Source organism: Falco peregrinus, chromosome 13 (genome assembly GCF_023634155.1).
Source record: "Falco peregrinus isolate bFalPer1 chromosome 13, bFalPer1.pri, whole genome shotgun sequence".
NCBI classification, from domain to species: Eukaryota; Metazoa; Chordata; class Aves; order Falconiformes; family Falconidae; genus Falco; species Falco peregrinus.
Window position 1 is genome coordinate 16,301,489 of NC_073733.1, and position 18,330 is coordinate 16,319,818.

The 18,330-nt window shown below is 50.6% G+C and overlaps 1 protein-coding gene across 3 annotated transcripts in view; it reads right to left on the reverse strand.

Annotated features, from left to right (window-relative positions):
• Positions 1-18,330, reverse strand: part of ARHGEF6 (Rac/Cdc42 guanine nucleotide exchange factor 6) — a 40,643-nt gene that overhangs the window by 9,291 nt on the left and 13,022 nt on the right. For all 3 annotated transcript variants that reach the window (XM_027780192.2, XM_005232758.4, XM_055818341.1), the window contains 13 exons: positions 16,716-16,843; positions 16,095-16,296; positions 13,430-13,500; positions 11,922-12,016; positions 10,295-10,390; positions 9,304-9,426; positions 7,877-8,015; positions 5,961-6,020; positions 3,673-3,819; positions 2,736-2,822; positions 1,691-1,769; positions 806-939; positions 384-509 (listed from right to left, as the gene is read on the reverse strand). In XM_027780192.2, coding sequence (XP_027635993.1) covers positions 384-509; positions 806-939; positions 1,691-1,769; positions 2,736-2,822; positions 3,673-3,819; positions 5,961-6,020; positions 7,877-8,015; positions 9,304-9,426; positions 10,295-10,390; positions 11,922-12,016; positions 13,430-13,500; positions 16,095-16,296; positions 16,716-16,843 — 1,487 coding nt within the window. The remainder of the gene's footprint in view (positions 1-383; positions 510-805; positions 940-1,690; positions 1,770-2,735; positions 2,823-3,672; positions 3,820-5,960; positions 6,021-7,876; positions 8,016-9,303; positions 9,427-10,294; positions 10,391-11,921; positions 12,017-13,429; positions 13,501-16,094; positions 16,297-16,715; positions 16,844-18,330) is intronic.

Consider the following 18,330-nt stretch of genomic DNA (forward strand, 5'->3'; position numbering starts at 1 on the left):
CCAACCAAGGCAGGAGGAGGAGATGGAGGCAGCTCCACCACGGCACCACCGAAGGAAAAGGCTCAATGGGACACGCAAGGCTGTGGGACACCCTGCAAGGCTGTGGGACCAGTGACATTCAGCAGCCAAGGGCGCTGGCTGCAGCAGCCGACAGCAAACATCAAGCCTGCAAACACACGTGCTCACACTTCACTTGTAGCACAAAGCCAGCCACAGCGACGAGCATCCATCGCAGGACTGGGGAAGAACTGGGCAGCGTCATTTCTCTCCACAACCCCATTAACCTAAGCTTTTGTGCCCTCGCTAAGGGATAAGCCACCCGGGCAGCAGCACTAGGGATTGCCATGAGGTGAGGGTCCCCCGCAGGCACGCGGGATGGTTACCTCTTTGTAACTCAGCGCTGCTGACGGTCTGAGTGGTGGAGCAGGACGGAGGCAGCTCAAGCTCCAGGGTTTGAGGATTTTGGGCGGTTCCAGAGGCCCACGGATCTGTCCAGCTGAACTAAACGTCTGAGAACATAGACGAGGAGCAAATGAAGACTGTTAGCCACCAAACAACATAGAGAAGCAGAGGGGGATGGGCAAGAGCTCCCTGTGAACTCCTTTGAGACATCTAGGTTGCAACAAAACTAGGGCAGGATACATGTAAAATGGTACAAGCATGCCACGGTTGCAGAGAAAACTGCGGGATGTGCCTTACGGCTGTCCACATCACCTCAATATCAAGGTGCGTTGCCGAAACAGAGAGATCAGCCAGCACTGAGGAACCCAGCGCAGCAGAGGGGCTGGGGAGGTGAGACGCTTACCGAATGAGCGCTCCAGGACTGTGTTTTGGATACGGTGTTGCACGTCCCTTTGGTCAGCCTTTGCAAGTGGTCCAGCCATTCGTGCAAGTCCTGGCTGGTGCTGCAGGACACGGTGATCCGCTCCGTCATGTTCCCTGGGGCAGAGGATTAATTAACCATCTTTAGCAAGCAGTAGAGACCGAGGAGGAAACGCAAGGCAAGTTCAACTCAGCCCAGCAGCCAGCAGCTCTTCACTTTGCAAAGTCCAGAGGCTGCAAAAAGGCCAGGGCAAAGATGCCACTGCCCATCCTGCTCCAGGCACCCAGTGTGGGAGCTGCACAGAAAGGCAAGGGAACTGGCAAGATGAACATGCGAGGAATTATTTAATGTTAAAAGGAAACAAAACATTTCCATGATTAGCAGGACCATGACACCAAATGCCACCAGCAAGAACAGCTGCATTGCAGCCAAGGCACTGAGCATGAAATGACTGTGTATAGCTACAAGGAATGAGGTAAATCGAAGGGGAAAATTGGGAAGAACATTACGAAAGCTACCTGATGACCAGAGCCATTAATCTGTCAATAAACAAGGCACTCACAGATGCATGGGATAGATGCTGGACACAGACAGGGCACGTATAGCACAGAGCAGCGCTGCTGGGGCAGAAGATTTGTCCCACATGAAACACTCTGGTCTTTGAAAGCAGCCCAGTGTCAGAGACAGCTCAAGGGCGCTGGGAGGATGGTGCCTCAGCCAGGAGGGAGATGTTCAGGAGTTCAGACAACACATGGTAAAAGAGCAAAGCGTGTGACGCCATGGTTAGAGGGACAAGGAAGACCAGTACCTCCAGCAGCAGCTGCTGTTTGGACTGGGAGGAAGGCCCCAGGTAGGGGTCCCACTGACCTGCAATTTCAAACACGTGTTCATTCCCTTCAGCATCTTCCAGCCTTGTCAGTGTCATTCCTGTCAAAGGCAGCCTTCCCTAGGAGAATTGAGGAGGAGTCAGTGTCTGCATCTCCTTCTCAGTGCATCTTGTTCTGCTTGTTTCTGCCAATTCCTTTCTCTTTGGGAACCACCATGAAAAACTAATTTATGAAGGCTTCAGACTGCAGGAAAAGCCTGCTTTAATTTATGGATCTAGATTTCCCTGTACAATTAGGTCAAACCCCGGAGAAGAGGCTCCCGTGACAACTGAGTCATCCCTGGCTCACCTGCCACCCCTTCCCTTCACTAGGTGCAAACCCTTTTTACAACCAAGTCAGCAGGATCAACTTCCCCCGGTTTTTCTGAAAGCCTTCCCTGTCCCTCTGCTTTGCATGCTGAACTGCCTGCTCGCCTTACTCCTGCTGGTGGGTGAAATCAAAAAACCCAGCCAAATCCTTCCCAAATCTTTCCCATCTCTCTCATGTATGAAAGACCATCACTTTCCTGGTGGGTATTGATGGTTTCAGGCAACTGGAGAAAAGCCAAGCTCCCAACAGCCTGATCGCAGCCATTGAAATGGTAAAACACAAGAAATGCCGAGTTTTGGAGTGGAAATTTTGGGCTTTTTACAGTTGGCTTTATAGTAGTGAAAAATTTTCACACAACACAGAGCCGGCTGGCTGGTCGTGTGGGGCAAAACCCTACAGCTGGGTCAGGACACCTTACATACACACAGAACATTCTAGAAAACAGCATGTAGGCAACATGCTGGGATGGTGGGTTTTTGTTTTTTTTTTTTTGATTTCACAGCATTCACATTTACCAAATGCTATTTAACGAGTTGGCAGGACAAAGGCACTAAGTGTCCTGGCATGCATGGTAAAACAAAGCCCTGGTTCCCAGCCTGGGGTGTTTGCATCACAACAGAGGGGTTTAAGGAAGAAAAGGATTTTAAATTGATAAGAGATATCTGATTTCCTTTTTCACACCTAACGCCTTGCAATTTCAAATTAAGCATGCCTACCTGATAGATGAACCCACTCATCCGTGGGCTTGCAGACAGCATCAGCAAAACGTTTGAGAACAACAAGAAATATCGCTCTTCTTTCTCCTGCGGGGAGAATTTAGGTTAGGTTAGTTTGCAATGCAGCACAAGAACCTTCTTCCAGCAAACTGAACCTGTTGCAGCTGGAATCACAGCCTGTGAGAGATCACTCCCAAATCAATTCTTTGGGCTTTTTTTCCTTACAGGATCTCATTTCTGTACTTGTTTTTCCTGCATACGTTTCTGTCTGCATCCTGCTAATCCTCTTCCCATCACTTCAGAGTGCCTCAGAAGACCAAGACCTTATGTCCTCCAGCATCTCAAACAAGACTGTGGGACTAGACTCTACAGGGCTTTGTTTTACAGGTCCTTCCCTTCCCAGGGAAAAGTTCCTACAGCAAACACACAATTCAGTGATAACAGGCACTTTCCCCACACCAAACATGCAGTATGCACGGCTTTAACACCACTGCTGAAGGTCTGCGGCAAGCACTGGTGTGATGCTTTAGGACCAGTAGCAAAGGAATCCCTCCAGTTATTTCCAAAGTGCAGTCAGCTCTGGAGTGGGACGTCAAGGCAGCCACCGCACAGGACGTGGCAAAATGGTTATGCTAATGCACACTTTCAAGTCACTCTCATTTCTCAGAGTAAGTCACAGGGGGGAAAGAGGGAAATTAACGTACTATACGACATTGAGATACTTCTTTTGCTTGCAAAGTGTGTCACCAAAGGCCTGAAGCTATGCTGCCAGGGTGCCTGACTCCAAAGATGTACACAGCCCCATGGCACAGCTCTTCTCCAGGTAAAATTATTTATCAGCATTATTTGTCAGCACTTTGCTGGCTTGGAGTGAGGGTAGCTGCCACCTCGCATCGCTGATCTGGTGAGCAAGGGGGTATTTGGACATCGCACTCACCTCACTTCCCCCACACTGCACCATAACCTGGGACATGTAGATGATGTTTCCCATCGTTTTTATGTCCTCTCCTTCCCAGCGCTGGATGGATTCAGAAAGGATCTGCAGTTCGAGTTGTTTCCTCTTCCTCAGCTCCTGGCATTGCGACTGGGAATCACAGCAGGGCACTTTGTTAGCCAAGGGCAGGCGCAAACCCAAACCACCCCAGCAAAGACTGTTTCACCACCAGCGCTCCCACAGCCACATGGGCTCAGGGCTGGTCACATCAAGAGAGCAGGAGAGCCTCTTTGGCTCTGGTACACAAAATTTGTTAAAAAGAATCACACCCTAGCAATTTATGAATGAATTGATACATCAAAACATCAAAGAAATTGCAAACTGCACTGAACAAACTTTTCTTTCCAAACCAGTCCTACCTCTGAGAGTACAGGGTCACATTTTCCAAATCGAGACAGCCGCAGAGTTAAACACCTCTAATTTTGCTGCCGATGAGAGAGATTCTGCCCATTTTGCCCAAACAGCAGAGTTCTATTTGCAGCAATGCAAAGTCCCCACGAATCAGATGGGTGGATATTTTCCAGCCAAAATTTGTAAACCCAAAAGCAGGACTTGGTGCAATATTTCTGCGGGGCAGCGGAGTAGCACAAAAAGAAGCTTTGAAGGTGCTGTAATTGAAAAGATTGCACCGATGCTCAGCGGCTGGGGACTGGTAGAGTTCCACAGAGCGGCCAGTCCTTCAGCAGCTTTCAGCAAGCAGAGGGCAATGCTGACTGAACAAGGACAGTCCTGCAAATTCAAGCAGAACTTGCTCTAACCAATACCTCTACCAACGAGGAAAACTGCTGCGAAGCCAAAACCAGGCTCGTTTTTCACCAGCTGCTTGGTTTTTTCCACCCCCCTGCTTCTGACAGAGATTTTCCTTCTTTCCAGCTCAGTTTCATACACTCTTTGACTATCCAGATCCACAGAGAAGCTGCACTGGGTATAGTATGAAAACACACAAATTTGAACCAAACTGTGGGGGCTTCCTCTCCTTTTGCAACTGTTGTGTGCTTTTTGACAGCTCCCCAAGCGTCCAAACCCAGTGTTCCCGTGATGGAAATCCATATAAAATCCACAGCATTCCACCACAGTCTGTGCAGAGGCACCACTGCTAATCATGGTGGCTCCGTGGTTCCTCCCTGCCTTCCCTCAGGAGCCTCCCTGGTCCTGCCACGGGACCATGTGTCCACGGCAAGAGGCATCTCTGCCTGTCTAACCTCAAATCCGCACTGAACCTCTTTAGTTGTATCATAATTACATTCAATTACTCAACACCCAAGTACACATTTCAAGTAAAACCATCCCATCACTTACGAGCATTCCTAAAGATTAATGACACCTTGTAATTTAACTGAATTATTCCCCTATTATCTACTAGAATAAATGGAAAGGGAGATGAGTTTCTAAGTAAATCTAACATCATCGCCCTTTCCTGTTTTCTATGAACTTTGTCCTCCCCATCTTTTATCTGCGCTGCTAAGCACTGAAAACTTGCATCTGCTGCGCTGAGGAAGGAAGTTGGACCACATCTGGAGTGGTTGTAGTGAAAGGTATTCAGTGGCTACAAAGTGAGACACACTATGGCGTTTTTAATAACCGAAAAAAGCTTTGACAGGTAAAAGCTTTGTGCACATGGATGGCTTTTCCCCCTCTTTTTCATCTTGGTGCAGTAGGGCTTTGAGGGGTGTAGGAAACGCAGCTCACAGAAATAGGTTTGTTATCTCTGACTCATCCCTTCGCTGATACCTTCGCAATACCTGCAATATGGCCAATGCCTCCCAGTGCCCATGGAGCAAATCTCAGCAAAACCAAGAGCCCCTCGACGGGCTGGGAGCGTAGTAGCTCACTGCTGGCATCAGCAGCTGAGTCGGACAGCCCTGCTAACCTTTCACAGCTCGTCTCAATGAGCAAGGGGCGGTCCAGTTTCAGGTGGCAAATGCTTAGGGTATGGAAGCCAAAGGAGATGAAAGGGACCCCCCCACCACCACTACCCACGTGTGGCTTTCTGCAGCTGAAGAGAAAGTTGGAGATCCTCCGTCTCTGCTGCTGGGACCACGCAGCCAGCGTGCAATTGCCCCAGAAGGGCAGCTCTAGGCTTGAAACTCGAAATTAAGATTCTTTGTCACCCATCTTTTCCATTCCAAAAGACCTTTTTTTCTAATGAGAAGACAAATGTCAGGCTTGACTCATTCTTCATGAAATGCAGCCCTGAAATGGAGTGCTCTATTTTAAGAATTGCCACCTACCACAAGGGACTTGAAGGATGTGATGGCTTTCAAAACCTCTTCGTGATCTGCATGCGCCTCCTAGTGAAGAGAGAGAAAAATCCATCAGCCACCACCAGCAGCAGCCACCCTGTGCAGCACCCACCACCCCAGCGCACCCAGAGCTGGCAGGGTGCTGGGGGATGCAGGGCTGAGGGTGCAGGCAGCATGGGCTGCAGGAGGGGGACAAAGTCTCCCAGGTACCTTCCCCGCCACCCAGTTCAATGTGACACGGTTTAAGGCAGCTACGCAATTCATCAACACCAGTGTAATCAGTGCAAAGTGGCCAGAGCAAGAGCAGGTACGGTTTTACTTAGAACAAACTCAGCTTGCAAAGAAAATCAATCAAAACAGGCAGAGTTGCAGGGTGGCTTTCTGGTTTCACCTTCAGGAAGGAATCGTCCACTGGCATGCAAGGTATTCCAGCCATTGCCCCATCAAGCGTGCCATTTCCATGAGCATCAAAGGGATCTTCACCTCTGGGTTTAAGTCTGAGCAGAAAGCTCTTGGGCCAGGGAGGGAAATGCAGGATGCTGCCCCGTATCTATGACTGCAGCTGCATGCTAGTACTCTCCTGGCACCTCCTCCTGGATCGAGGGCCCTACATCAAAAGGTCTTCATCTTCCAGTCCTCTTGCCAAGCAAATCCTAAGGTGTCTAGGTTGTGACGGAGCTGTCCCCGTGGCTGTCAGAGGCTGCCTGGGATTGTTCACCTCTGAATCCGGGACAAGAGCTGCCCTGAACATACCTGCCCCATCTCCAGCTGCACACAGTGCAGGGAACGCTGTGGCATACATCCACATTGCACACATCCACATTGCACACATCCACGCTCTTCCCATGGCACCACAGCTTAAACTTCAACCCTGCTGATTCATGCACAAAACCCCCACTCTCAGCTTAGAAACTAAGAAAAATAGGTGATGTGTGTCCCCCCCAAATCCACTGCTGACCCCCTAGAGAGCATCCTGCAAGGAGCATGCTGTCTGTATGGGCACAGTGGCTGCAGCCAAGCTCAGCTGTCCCTGCAGCTCAGCAAAGCCAGGTGACAGCGGGACAGGTCAGGTCTGTAGTGTGCCTACAGTGCAGGCTCTTATGCCCTGCCCTATGCAGAAAAACCCCTGGCCCAAACACAGAGGTTTTAATCCTCTGGCTGGGATGTGGATTTGAATGATCATGCCTAAGTGTGCCGAGTCATTAACTGGTAATTAATACTGAAAGGGGGAAAAAGCAAACCCACTTAAAAACAGACTGTTACTTCTGTTTTCTTCCCCTCCTGGTACAACCCCTGACGTTTGCATCCCCGTGGCTGGAGTACACTGGCAGGCGAGTAGCAGAGCTCTACAGTCCCTGTGCGGGGGGAAATGTCCTACAGCAGATGTGACACTTGCTGAGGAAATCTCTGTTAGCTGCTCTCCCTGCTCCCAGGCACTGGCTCCTCCACCCCCGTGTCTGCGCTGGCTGCCAGGTCTCTGCCTGCCTGCACGGCTCTGCTTCCACCCAGGAGCACCAGCCTCAGGCAAGGGCTGGGGATGTGCCTGCAAGCTGCAGGAACCAGTGGCCAGGCATAGGAATCTCAAAAAATGGTAATAAAAGCACTTATTTATTTATTTCCCGCTGTGCAAATAAATACTAGTTGTAGCCTGACCTTGAACGCTGGTTTTACTTGTGCTGGAAATGGCCCATCTTTGAAGGAGCGGGGTGAAGAGCTGGCAATGCCTTCCCACAACGCCCCCCAGACCTCTCCACTGCTTTCCCACACTCCTTGGAGGGGTGGCAAGTACTTTTAGCAATGTGGTGCTCAAATACCGACAGGCAGAGATGCCTCTTGCGGCTCTGGGGGCAGCTCTTGCAGCATCAAGGGGCACAGCCTGCCCAGCAGCCCTGAAGCCCACCTACCTCCATGTGCCGCTCCAACTCCTGCAGCAGTGTCACATATTTATCCAGCCTCAGGAAGGGTTTGCTGAGGCTCGTGGTTAAGATGAGAATGCCTGGGTTGGCCGCACCCTGGCTCTCCATGAACTTCTCCAGCTCATCACTAAAAATAGAGACAACAACAACGAGGAGGGCTCGCCACCGCTGAGGGCTGTGTTTTGCTGCCTCCCATGTTTTCCTGATGGCCAGGGCTTTGCTCCGAGCTGTGTCTTTCTAAAGACAGTCCAGCCTCCCCTCTGAGCGTCCCCCTGCTGCAAACCCAGCAGGGCAGGCAGGGACCTGTGAGCTCCCAGCCAAGCAAGACCCTGCTCCCCAGGGATGCCGGGGAGGATGCCCGGTTGGTGTGCGCAGCCTCCGGGGTACATCGGTGCTGGCAGCTGGTCCCCTGGCACAGCGAGGTGGCACAGTGCCAGGCATCTGGTGGACAGCATGGGCTGCAGAGGCTGGTGCTGTGCTGGAGGATGCTGCAGCAATGCGCTGGGACCCTGCTGGGAGCCATGACGCAGGTGTTAGCGCATACATCAACTCTGGAAAACATGGCTTGCGTGTGTCAGCACATTTGCCAAAGCTGAATCTTTGATTGATTTAAGAAAAGAGGTCAGACTGAGGAACCACATGAATGAGTCATTTACAGGAGCCAGACTTTTCGTCAGGCTGAATTAAAGCTGGATTTCAGCAGGTAAGTAAACATATTGTGAGTTCCCATTACAGAACGGGAAGACTTAAACAGTATGGCTGGGGTCCTGGCTTTCCCCATCACTGCAGCGGGGACAGATAAACTGTATTAGGGATGACACAGCTGTAGCCTTTTGGTTTGGCATGCTCAAATCCAAGTGTCTGCTCAAGTGGGACATGCTGAAGAAAGATGTTATTATGGCGATCTACCAACAACTCTGCAAATCAACCACTTGGTTGAACAGCAGCTCAGTTAATCAACTGGGTAACTCCGGGTGACTTGATGAGCACCCCCCTTTTGCAATGATGTGCCCCACATCGTAGTGCCACAGGGGAACGTAGCCCCACCTGCAGATGTGTGAGCACTGCAGCAACGGGTCACATATCATCCGGGTCCTTCAGCGAGTAAGTCATAGGAGATACTACTGCAAGGGCTGAGGTTGCCTCTGTTTTACCCAAGGCAAGAGTCCTGCATGTGCAGAGGGAACCTGTGGGACCAGCTCTGAACACAAGCAGCAGGAGTTGTCCCCAGGCTGGAGCTTAGAGGCTACGCTGAAGAGCCCAAAGCCCCAGCGGTTTTCCCAGCAGCAGGATCCCATGTTATGCCCTTGCCCTATTGTCAAAATACAGGTCAAAAGCCATACCAGGACAAGCAGTAATAAAAGTGACTTTTTAAAGGAGGGATTTCAGTCTGAATCTCCTCCTCCATCACTCACCTGTGTTGCGTGAGGACGTTGACTGCCGACGGGTGGTTAGCACAGTACGTCAGGTACAGCGAGCGGAACTGGGGCATCAGGTTCATGAAACAGCCTCCCACACGCTGCTGGTTCTCGGGGAGCCTGTGGACACCAACACACCAGCCACAAAGGTAAGCCTCTTGATCGGCACCCGGCAGCTACAGCACTCTCAGGTGTCTGCCCAGGAACTACCCACTGCACGGGGACAATCCCAGGTCACCGCATAACTGCGGCACCCAGCAAAACACCCACACCTGCCACCTGGGGAGGAGGAATACGGAGGTTCTCAGGTGGGTCTGGGTTTCTGTGGTGCAGACAGTGAGTATCACAACCCGTTATCAGCCTGGGATAAGGTGTGACCCAGCCTGTCCTGTCCCACCAGCAGAGCTGCAGCTGGGATGCGGCAGCCCACCGCAGCTGATGAGGATGTGCTGGGAAGAACTGGGTGCAATGCAGCAGTGGTCCCAATGTCTGGGCTGCCCATGAATATGAGAGCAGATGGAGAGAGAAAGAGAAGCCACACCTGAATATACTTCCAATATTCAGTCTTTTCCCCATCTCTTTTCAGCCCTTCCCAAGGAGAGGCTGGGCTAAGCCTGAACACGTCTGCCAGCCTCCCCGTGGGAAACCATCACCTCTAATAATCTGCTCTTTGCTCCCTGACAAGCCCCATCTTCATGCTGCCAGATCTCCCACACCACATGTGTCTGCATCTTTGGTCTAGGTACACTTTCATGTCAGGTCTAGTGATGCTCTCATTCAGCAGGTGACTTACCAGTGGAAATGTCAGAGTTTCTTCTACCCTCCCTCCTCCCAAAGCACTACCTGCCTTTCTTCAAACCTGTTATTTTCTTCTATATTTAACAAGCCTAAGACAGCAGCCAGGAGGAACATCAATGAACGTGTCTTTCTATTATTTTTAGCTGCAGTCTAACAGTTTAACAACCTCACTGCTATGGCATGAGCTTACTTTGCAACTTCTTCCAAGGCTTGGTTCAGTGTTTGCTGGAACGCAGAGATTTCTTCCATGTTTCCCAACAATGACGCGATGTCCACAGCACTGAGCCTAAGAGAGTCAAATCACCAATTAGCATCAAAGAGATGTTGCTCTCAGGAGCACCCCCATGGTATTTGCAAGCAGTCCTTCCAAAAAGGCCCAAGAATTTCTCTTTCCCCAGGTACACCATCGGACATGGGAAAACACAAAATCCATGATCTGTGAGCTACAGACCACAGCCTCCCGGAGAAGATGTCTGCTGTCAAGGATTATCTTAATTGGATTTTAATCACTTAATCACACTAATCTTCTCAGACGTTTAGCTGTCTAATAGACACAGACAGATGGGATTTCAGCCAGGGGTGGGGAGGGAGGTGTGTGCACACAGAAACAGCTTTGTCTTCAGGGATTCATTCTGTGGGTCTCCCTAGGGGAGGAGGGTCCTCTAGAGCAGCCCCTCGGGTAGGGGTCCTTTGTTCCTTGAGCGAGGCTGGATTTTCCCTAGGCAAAGCTAATGTGCCTGCTTCTCTCATCCTCCAAGCCATCCTCAGAGTCACTCTCATACCACCCTCATTTAAGCCATTTGCTGTCTACAAGGCTGAGAGCACGAGAAATATTCACAGCTGAATATCTCTCACATGATGATTTGAGGAAGGGAGGAGAGATTTAAATACAGAAGCCTTAAGACATCACTCTCCCATCTTGTGGAACTGCATGATGACTAAACATCTGCCCTCTGCCCGGGATGCCCCGGGGCTGCCCAGCCCTCCCGCAGCACGCTCAGCTGGAGGGGTCCCAGCCCCAAATGCAGCTGCACGGACAGGGTCGCCAAGATGGCACCATTTGGAAGAGATGACGGTAAAGCTGAAGCAATAAGCAGGAGGTGAAGTTAACTGCACCAGGTCTTTTATGCCGGGTGAAACTATCAATAGGAGCCTGCCAATAGGCACCAACGCGCTGCCTGGGTAAGGACAGGATGGCACGTGCTGCCTCGGCACCACACTGGCCAGCACGGATGGAAAGCACATCGGCTTGTTTCTGCAAGTAAGCCCTGACAAAGCCCCCCTGTTGCCCCCGGCATACGGGATGGCAGCATGCTCTTCCCGAGCACGGAGGTACTCAATGCTGATGGCTGCGCAGACAGGGAAGTCACTCCTGGCTCAGCAGCAGTTTGGATTTAGCGAGAGGCAACCTAACCGCCGAGAACGTGTGTCGTCGCGCACGGAATGAAGAGATGACTAGGAGATGCAGCTTGGGCCCGAGAAGTCACAACAAGGCAAATCACAAGGGGAGAAGCCATGCAAGGCACACCGCCAGGACACATGCACGCTGGGACAGCCACGCACGAGCTTGCAGATGGGTTGGAACAGCCAGCACTGGAGCAGATGGAAAAGCCCGTCTCTAACACAGCCCAATGCCTGCACCACCACTGAGGAATAGGAAAGAGCAGAAACCTGTACAAGGTGGGCTTTTTTTCTGGTTCACAGAGAAGCTTTACAAGAAGAGCAGTAACAGTCCCTAAACATTCAAAAGCAGGAAAGTAATGAACTATGGTCGATTTTACAGGGTTCTCTCCACCTCAGATGCCCTTATATCTTACTTATCATAAGACTGGAGGGGTCTTAAGTAAGTTCCCAGAAGTGACTGTAGTTCCTTCGCATAATCTCGTTCTGTTTCCAGAATATTTTGCAACACCTAGGGTGAGAGACAGAGCACTGAGTAGATCTTTGTACTAGTGACTAGTCAAAGGAACACGACATCAGCTTCCAAGTGTGGAAAAGCACGGAAGTGTATTTTAAATCCATAAATTACACTCATTAATGCAGAACCCAAAACGCTCAGGAAAGCCCTGGGGGGTCCAATTTTGGGATTTTACTTTGGCAACTGGGGGAGGCCTGGAAAGCAGGTGTTAAGGGCTGCTCCTTCTTCTCTGGCAAAGCATGAAGACAATGTCAGTTCAGACCTGAGTTTAGTATTTGACCCCCGAGAGGCTCATGCCTAACCCTGCATGCACAACTGGCTGCCAAGGTATGCAAACAAATGATCTGTGCATGCGTCCTGGGAGCACCGTTTGCACGAAGGCAGGCAACAATTTAAATGCAACAGTGGCCGGACCAAGGACGGCTCCTGCGGCAGCTCAAGCCAGGGCACAGCTCACTTGCACTCAAGGACGTGCCGTGTTGGGTTTGGTCCTGCTAATCCTGCTCAGCAGCCAGTTCGTCTCCAGCAGCAGGGTAGGCAAACCCACTGCCTGCACACTCCCAGTTAGCACTCCAGTTTCTCAGTGTGGATGAGCTTTGGAGACAGTGGAGGTGGTTCCCAGCTCTCTGGACATATTGTTTCTGCTTTGCTTTGCTTGAAATATATTTAGACATGCTGATGAGCACGTTTCACCTCCAGCACTGAGAGCCAGGGATGTTCACATGCAGGCATTTTAACTCTCCCACACCGCAGGGTTCGCTCTAGCCTGGACACAGCGGGAAGGTACCTGCCGCCCTCTGCCAGACCTCGCTGCTCCTGTAGCAAGGTGGTAGAGGGGGTGATGCTTCACCCCTTCTGCAGCCGCAGTTCACAGCCCGGCAGGCTGACCTGCTCCAAAGCCAAGCCCAGTTAACAAGCCAGGCTGTGAGCTGCAGCACCTGCCCCTTCTCCAAGGGAGAACACAGGGCAGGCAGCTCAGGGTGTAACATCTCCAGCCAAACCTAAGAAAGGGATCATGGATCAGAGCCCTAATTTGGCTGGCCACGCACAATGACATTCTCTCCCCATCTTTATCAACAGAAGATGGCCCTCAGTTAACGGCAAGGACTGGACCAGAGACACTGCGCTTTATTCCCCAACACTGGTCTCAGAGCTGCCACCTCTGCCATACTATCTAGTTGCCTACTTTGAGTCTCTCTCTCCTTTTGACATCTTGCAGCAACTTCCATTTGCGGTTTACTGTCTTGACAACCTTGAACCAAGGAAATGGCAACAGCTGCATTCAAATACAGAGTCACATCCCCAGTTGTTATAAATTGCTTCAATGATTTCTGAGGGAAAGAGCCAGTTCAGGAGATTAATAATATGCTACTTATTAAAATGTATGATCAGCACTTTAAAACTTACCACAGGGTAATAATTCTTTGTCAGCTGAGTGCTTTCAAGTCCTTTTAATGCTTTGGGAGAGAGTGGTTTATCTGTACAAAAAAATACATCAATAAATTACAGTGTACAACTCTCATTACTCCAGCAGGAAAAGTCACTGCTGCATCATGTCCAGCAAACAAAGCTTCACCCCTGTGAATGCAAAACTTCAACGGCAGGGTTTGTTTGCCGGCTCCAGAAAAACTAGGAGCAAACCGAAGGCATGCATGGCACCGAAGGCAGCCGAGCAAGTCGCACCAGAAGCACTGCACAGCCTCTGCCAACTAACTTACAGGTTTGCTCTGAAATCCCTGGCAGTAGCCCAGTGTCTGGCACTGTTTGGAGCTACAGTGTGGCTTCACCCGGCCCACAAAATTTGGGTTTCAAAACTGGGTGTCTATCAGAAATGCTGGATACAGCATTTTGTTCCAGGTGATTCACAAAGCACTTGAAGCCAGCGCCAATCAAGACACTGAACCCTGATCCCCGCAGTCATTTGCGATACAAAATCTTTCTCTGAACGAAGGCAGATTTGAGCACAAAGCTCCCACAAACCTGGAAGTCAATTCTCATCTTCTTCTGCATTCGCTAAATCCCTGTGGATGCCTCCAGCATGGTACGCATGTGCACGTACACACACACACAAGTCCCTGCTCCACTTTTCCTTCCCTAGAGAAGCCTCTTCCCTGCCAGCAGCATGGCTTTGCCAGCTCTGCCCGCACCGGAGAGCTGTGCCGCCAGCCCTGGCCACGCTGCACACCTCGTACCGATACGCCTTTGCACCACGCAGGACAGCCGCCTCCTTGCTCCCTGCCATCACTCACAGAAGGCAATTACTTTCACACCGATAGCAAGGCAGAAGCTTGGAATTGATAAATTTAGCCCCTGGAAACCGCAGCTTAATGTATTGTCTAATTATTGCCCTTGTAGAGTTTCCTGTCACTTTCAGCTGGGAGCTCTGCGCCTCATTCAAAGACTTGGAGGAGCCTTGCTCCACGCAGCTAGTTATTTCCACCAAAGGGCACGCTTAGGACACACCGGAGGTACAGACACTGCTGAAAAACAAGTAACTCCATTTAGAGTGACACGTCTCACGCTTCGGAGGTGAGGAAAGCAGCTTCCGCTGGCTTGCAGGGAGGGGTCCCCCCGGGTGCAGCCCCTCGGCAGTGGTCCTGGGGCAGGAGAGGGTTAGCTGATGGTGCCTGCCCCCATCATTTGCAATCCAGCCATGCCTCCCGAGCAAGCAGAGACCAGAGGAGCAAACCTTCCTCCCATGTGAAATGGGTGCTGGTGAGAGGGTTTCAGCGGAAAAAGCTCTGCAGGTAAAAAAAAATCTGCCGGGCTCCTACAGTCAGGATCAATTGGAGTCTTGCCCTTTGCTTCAATGAGGTGCCGTTATTTCATGCAGCTCCCATCTGATTTTCCCCATAGGACTGAAATCTGATCTCCTTTTTTTGAAACATTTCTCTTTTCCACTCACTGACTTAATTAGCGATTCCTGGGTTGTGCCAGACAAGCCTTCAATCTCTGCTGCAATGTCCTGCTCCAGCTCAGACATCATTTCCCAGAGGGAAACGGTGGGAGATGAGATATCCTAACAATGATTTTTTCACTTAGAATTAAATAAAATCTGGCCTAATTCTGAGCGCTCACTAATTTTATTCTTCCCTCCTTTGCTTTTTCACTTGCAAGCATGGCAGCGAGGATGTCTAACGGGTTGTACATATTGCAGCCACTTTGCAGGCTGCTGCTGATGTCCCACATGTCTGAGGCCAGGGCTGATCCTGAGCCATGAAACCAGCACTGAGCGTAGAACTGGTCTCTGCGCAGGGTAAGCCCTCAAGGTGCATTAAGGAATTAAGTTGGATTTTGTAAAAAACCAAGTTTACTGTCACACAACGGCCTCAGAAGCACAACGGGGTGAGCTGCTTGAATGGATATGTAACACTACAGGGCAGTCAGCCAGGGGCATGCCTCGTGTCATCACCACCCCACATCTGGTTAGAATCACACTGCAGAAAACATGAAGGACACTCAAGACAAAGCTCAATAAAGGCAGATGTCATCAGATGGACCGTCCCCTCCCTCTTCCCTTCTCATTATCGTAGCAGAAGACGCATCTGGGGGAAAACGTACTGTGTGAAATCAGCCACCACGACAGGCAAAACCAGGGAACCATTCCCTGCGGCCACCTAGTTTTTGTTGGTTTCCTCACTGTGACCACGAGCACCCGTTCCACTGCCACCAGAAATGGCAGGATCAAACACAAATACAGCGCCTGACCGAGGTCTCTAACAAAAAGCTAATTCTTTGCCCAGACACTGGAACGACCTGGCAGCTCCCCAGGACAAAGGGGACCCACACAGCCATCTCCAGCCTCATCCTCCGGCAACGTCCCCGCTCCTGCGTGGCTGGGGGGAGCCATCAAAAGGCACGATGCGCTGGGGAAGAGGGTGAAGCAGCTCTCAAACAACTCATGCGAAAGACTAGGCTTTACCCTTCTGGCCTTGTTCATCCTTCCATTAGTCCTGCTGCTTTAAGGACACAAACGGTCCTTACTAAATAGCAGCAATTTCCCAAAGGCACAAGGATCTACGCTGCATTATACCGCTGTCATTCAATCAGCCCTTGAAAGCAATTTGCTTACCGGTGGATTTGATTTCTCTGACGTAGTTGCTTGGGAACCAGCCTGTTTTTCCATTCAAGGTCCCTTCCCACCAGCCCCCTTCTTCAACCCGGGTGACATAAATAATGTCTCCTTTGTTAACGGAGAGTTCATCCTCATTGGTCTGCTTAAAATTGAACCTGGCCTTTACCACCAGCTGATGACTGCCATTCTCGGTCATCTCCTAAGGAAAGAAACACGGGAAAACATCACTAAATAGTCCAAAAAAGCAGAAACCACTAGGACAAGCCATTGTTGTTCTTTGTTGTGACAGCTGTTTTTTCAGTATTGCTTGTTATAACAAGCAGTAACGTCTTGCTTTTGTGCAAGCGCTCCCACCAGAGGACCACAAGGTCCCTTCCCAAGCATTAATTTCGTTTCACAGCCCAACGGATGGCAGATAAGAATCGCTCTCCTCATGTCACAGAGAGGAGCACCGCGGTTTGCAGAAGCCGCAAGACTGTCTCCAGCCGAGGCAGCAAAGCCATGATGGAGATCGGGGGAGGACAAAGCCCCCCTGGCATGCTCGACCCAGGGGTACCACTCATACCCCTCTACCCCCACAGCCACCAACCCCCTGATGAGATGTTAATTAAAGGATACCACAGGCTTGGACTGCCTCCTTAACACCTGCGCTGACTGTGAAGCTGTGCCGTTGGAGTCAGTGTGGGGACCTCCAGCCACAGAGCTAAGAGACGACAGATGTGCACATGGCCCTTTTGACGGCTGATCTGGTGAGGCAAAAACAACATCTGAGTTTTACCCATCTGTCCACCATCCCTCTGCATCACAGCAAAGCAAAGAGTAAAGCCTATAAAGAAAACAAGAACAGGGCACAACAGCTGAAAGAGCATCTATCAGAGCAAGAGAGCAAGTGCTCTGCATCTCCAGTGCGGGTACTCCTAGTCAACAGCGAGGATGGTTTTGCTGGGCTGGGTTAACCCTTCCATGCTGGAAGAAGTTGATTTGCATCCCACGGCACTCCCAGGTTATGCCACCTCTGCAGCCACACATCCAACCACAGTATTTTTTTTTTAAATCCCCCTCAAAACTGTAGAAAATTAGAATAATTCTCAGCCCAATGCTGTCCAACTGTGAATGTTTCTGGGATCCAAGTAAGCACTGTTGAAGGTGTTTCGAAGTTTAGCTCGCAAGTGAGCGCTCTCAGGTCACCTCCACAGCTGCAGCTTAGGGCTCCCCGCCGAGCGGGGAAGAATGCTGAACAGCTGGTCAACACAATCGCTTCTCTATTTAGATAAGTCCGTCTGGGTTCATTATACAGCTGAAAGAGGCTAGGCACAATTTTGATTACTGTTCGTGGACTGCTGCCATTAGCCATGTGAGAGAGGGATTCAGACCACGCCGAGGAAGGACAGGACTGTCACCCCCAGGAGACAGACAGCCCTCGGAAAGGCTCAGGTAGCCCCAGCAGCTCTTGGCGTTGCCTCCTTCACACGCTCGAAGCTCCTCGCTTTCTCAAACTAGTCTCTGGGCTTGTTCCTGCCACCGCCTGCCTGATGCTGGAAATAAATCAGTAATCATGAAAACCAGACATGTGTCAGAGCAGCAGCTTTGTTTCTATATTATTACTCAAAAAGCTGCCAGAAGGTAAAAAGTTTCCTGGTGGCAACCGCCCTGTGCTGAGATTGAGTCAGTGGCCTTGTCACTATGAGCAGTCCCAGCTCCTGCAGGACCTGGCAGCGCTCAGCCCCAGAATCCTGCTTGGGCGCTGCAGAGCAGCAAAACCCATGGGATCCAAGCCACCCAGTCATTCCCAGTACTTCTCTGCCACTGTACCTCACACCACGCTGTGGGACAACGCTCAGATCACCTCCCTTCTATATGCCATGGTGCTAAAATGCAACCACAGCAGATATTATAATTTCAGCAAACTGTGAAGCCCTTTTAAGATTTGCCTTGTAGATTCAAGAACATTTCTGTATTCCAGAGCTTTTGTTTTCTACCTGCAGCGTGGACCTGGCATGCCCGTGGACCTCAACAGGAGGACAGAGAAGAGTGTTTTGCAGGCATGACCGTGCAAGGTTCCCTGGGTGATGTTCGGAGTTGTTCTTTGAAAATGCTGCAAGAAGAGAGGGTGATCGAGCCACCAAGCATACGCAGGAATGAGAAAACATAAACTCTAAAGCTGCTGTTCCCCCATTCTCCTCCAGTCTGAGTGTCAACATGGAAAAATCATTCCGAAGGGGAAGTTTGGTGG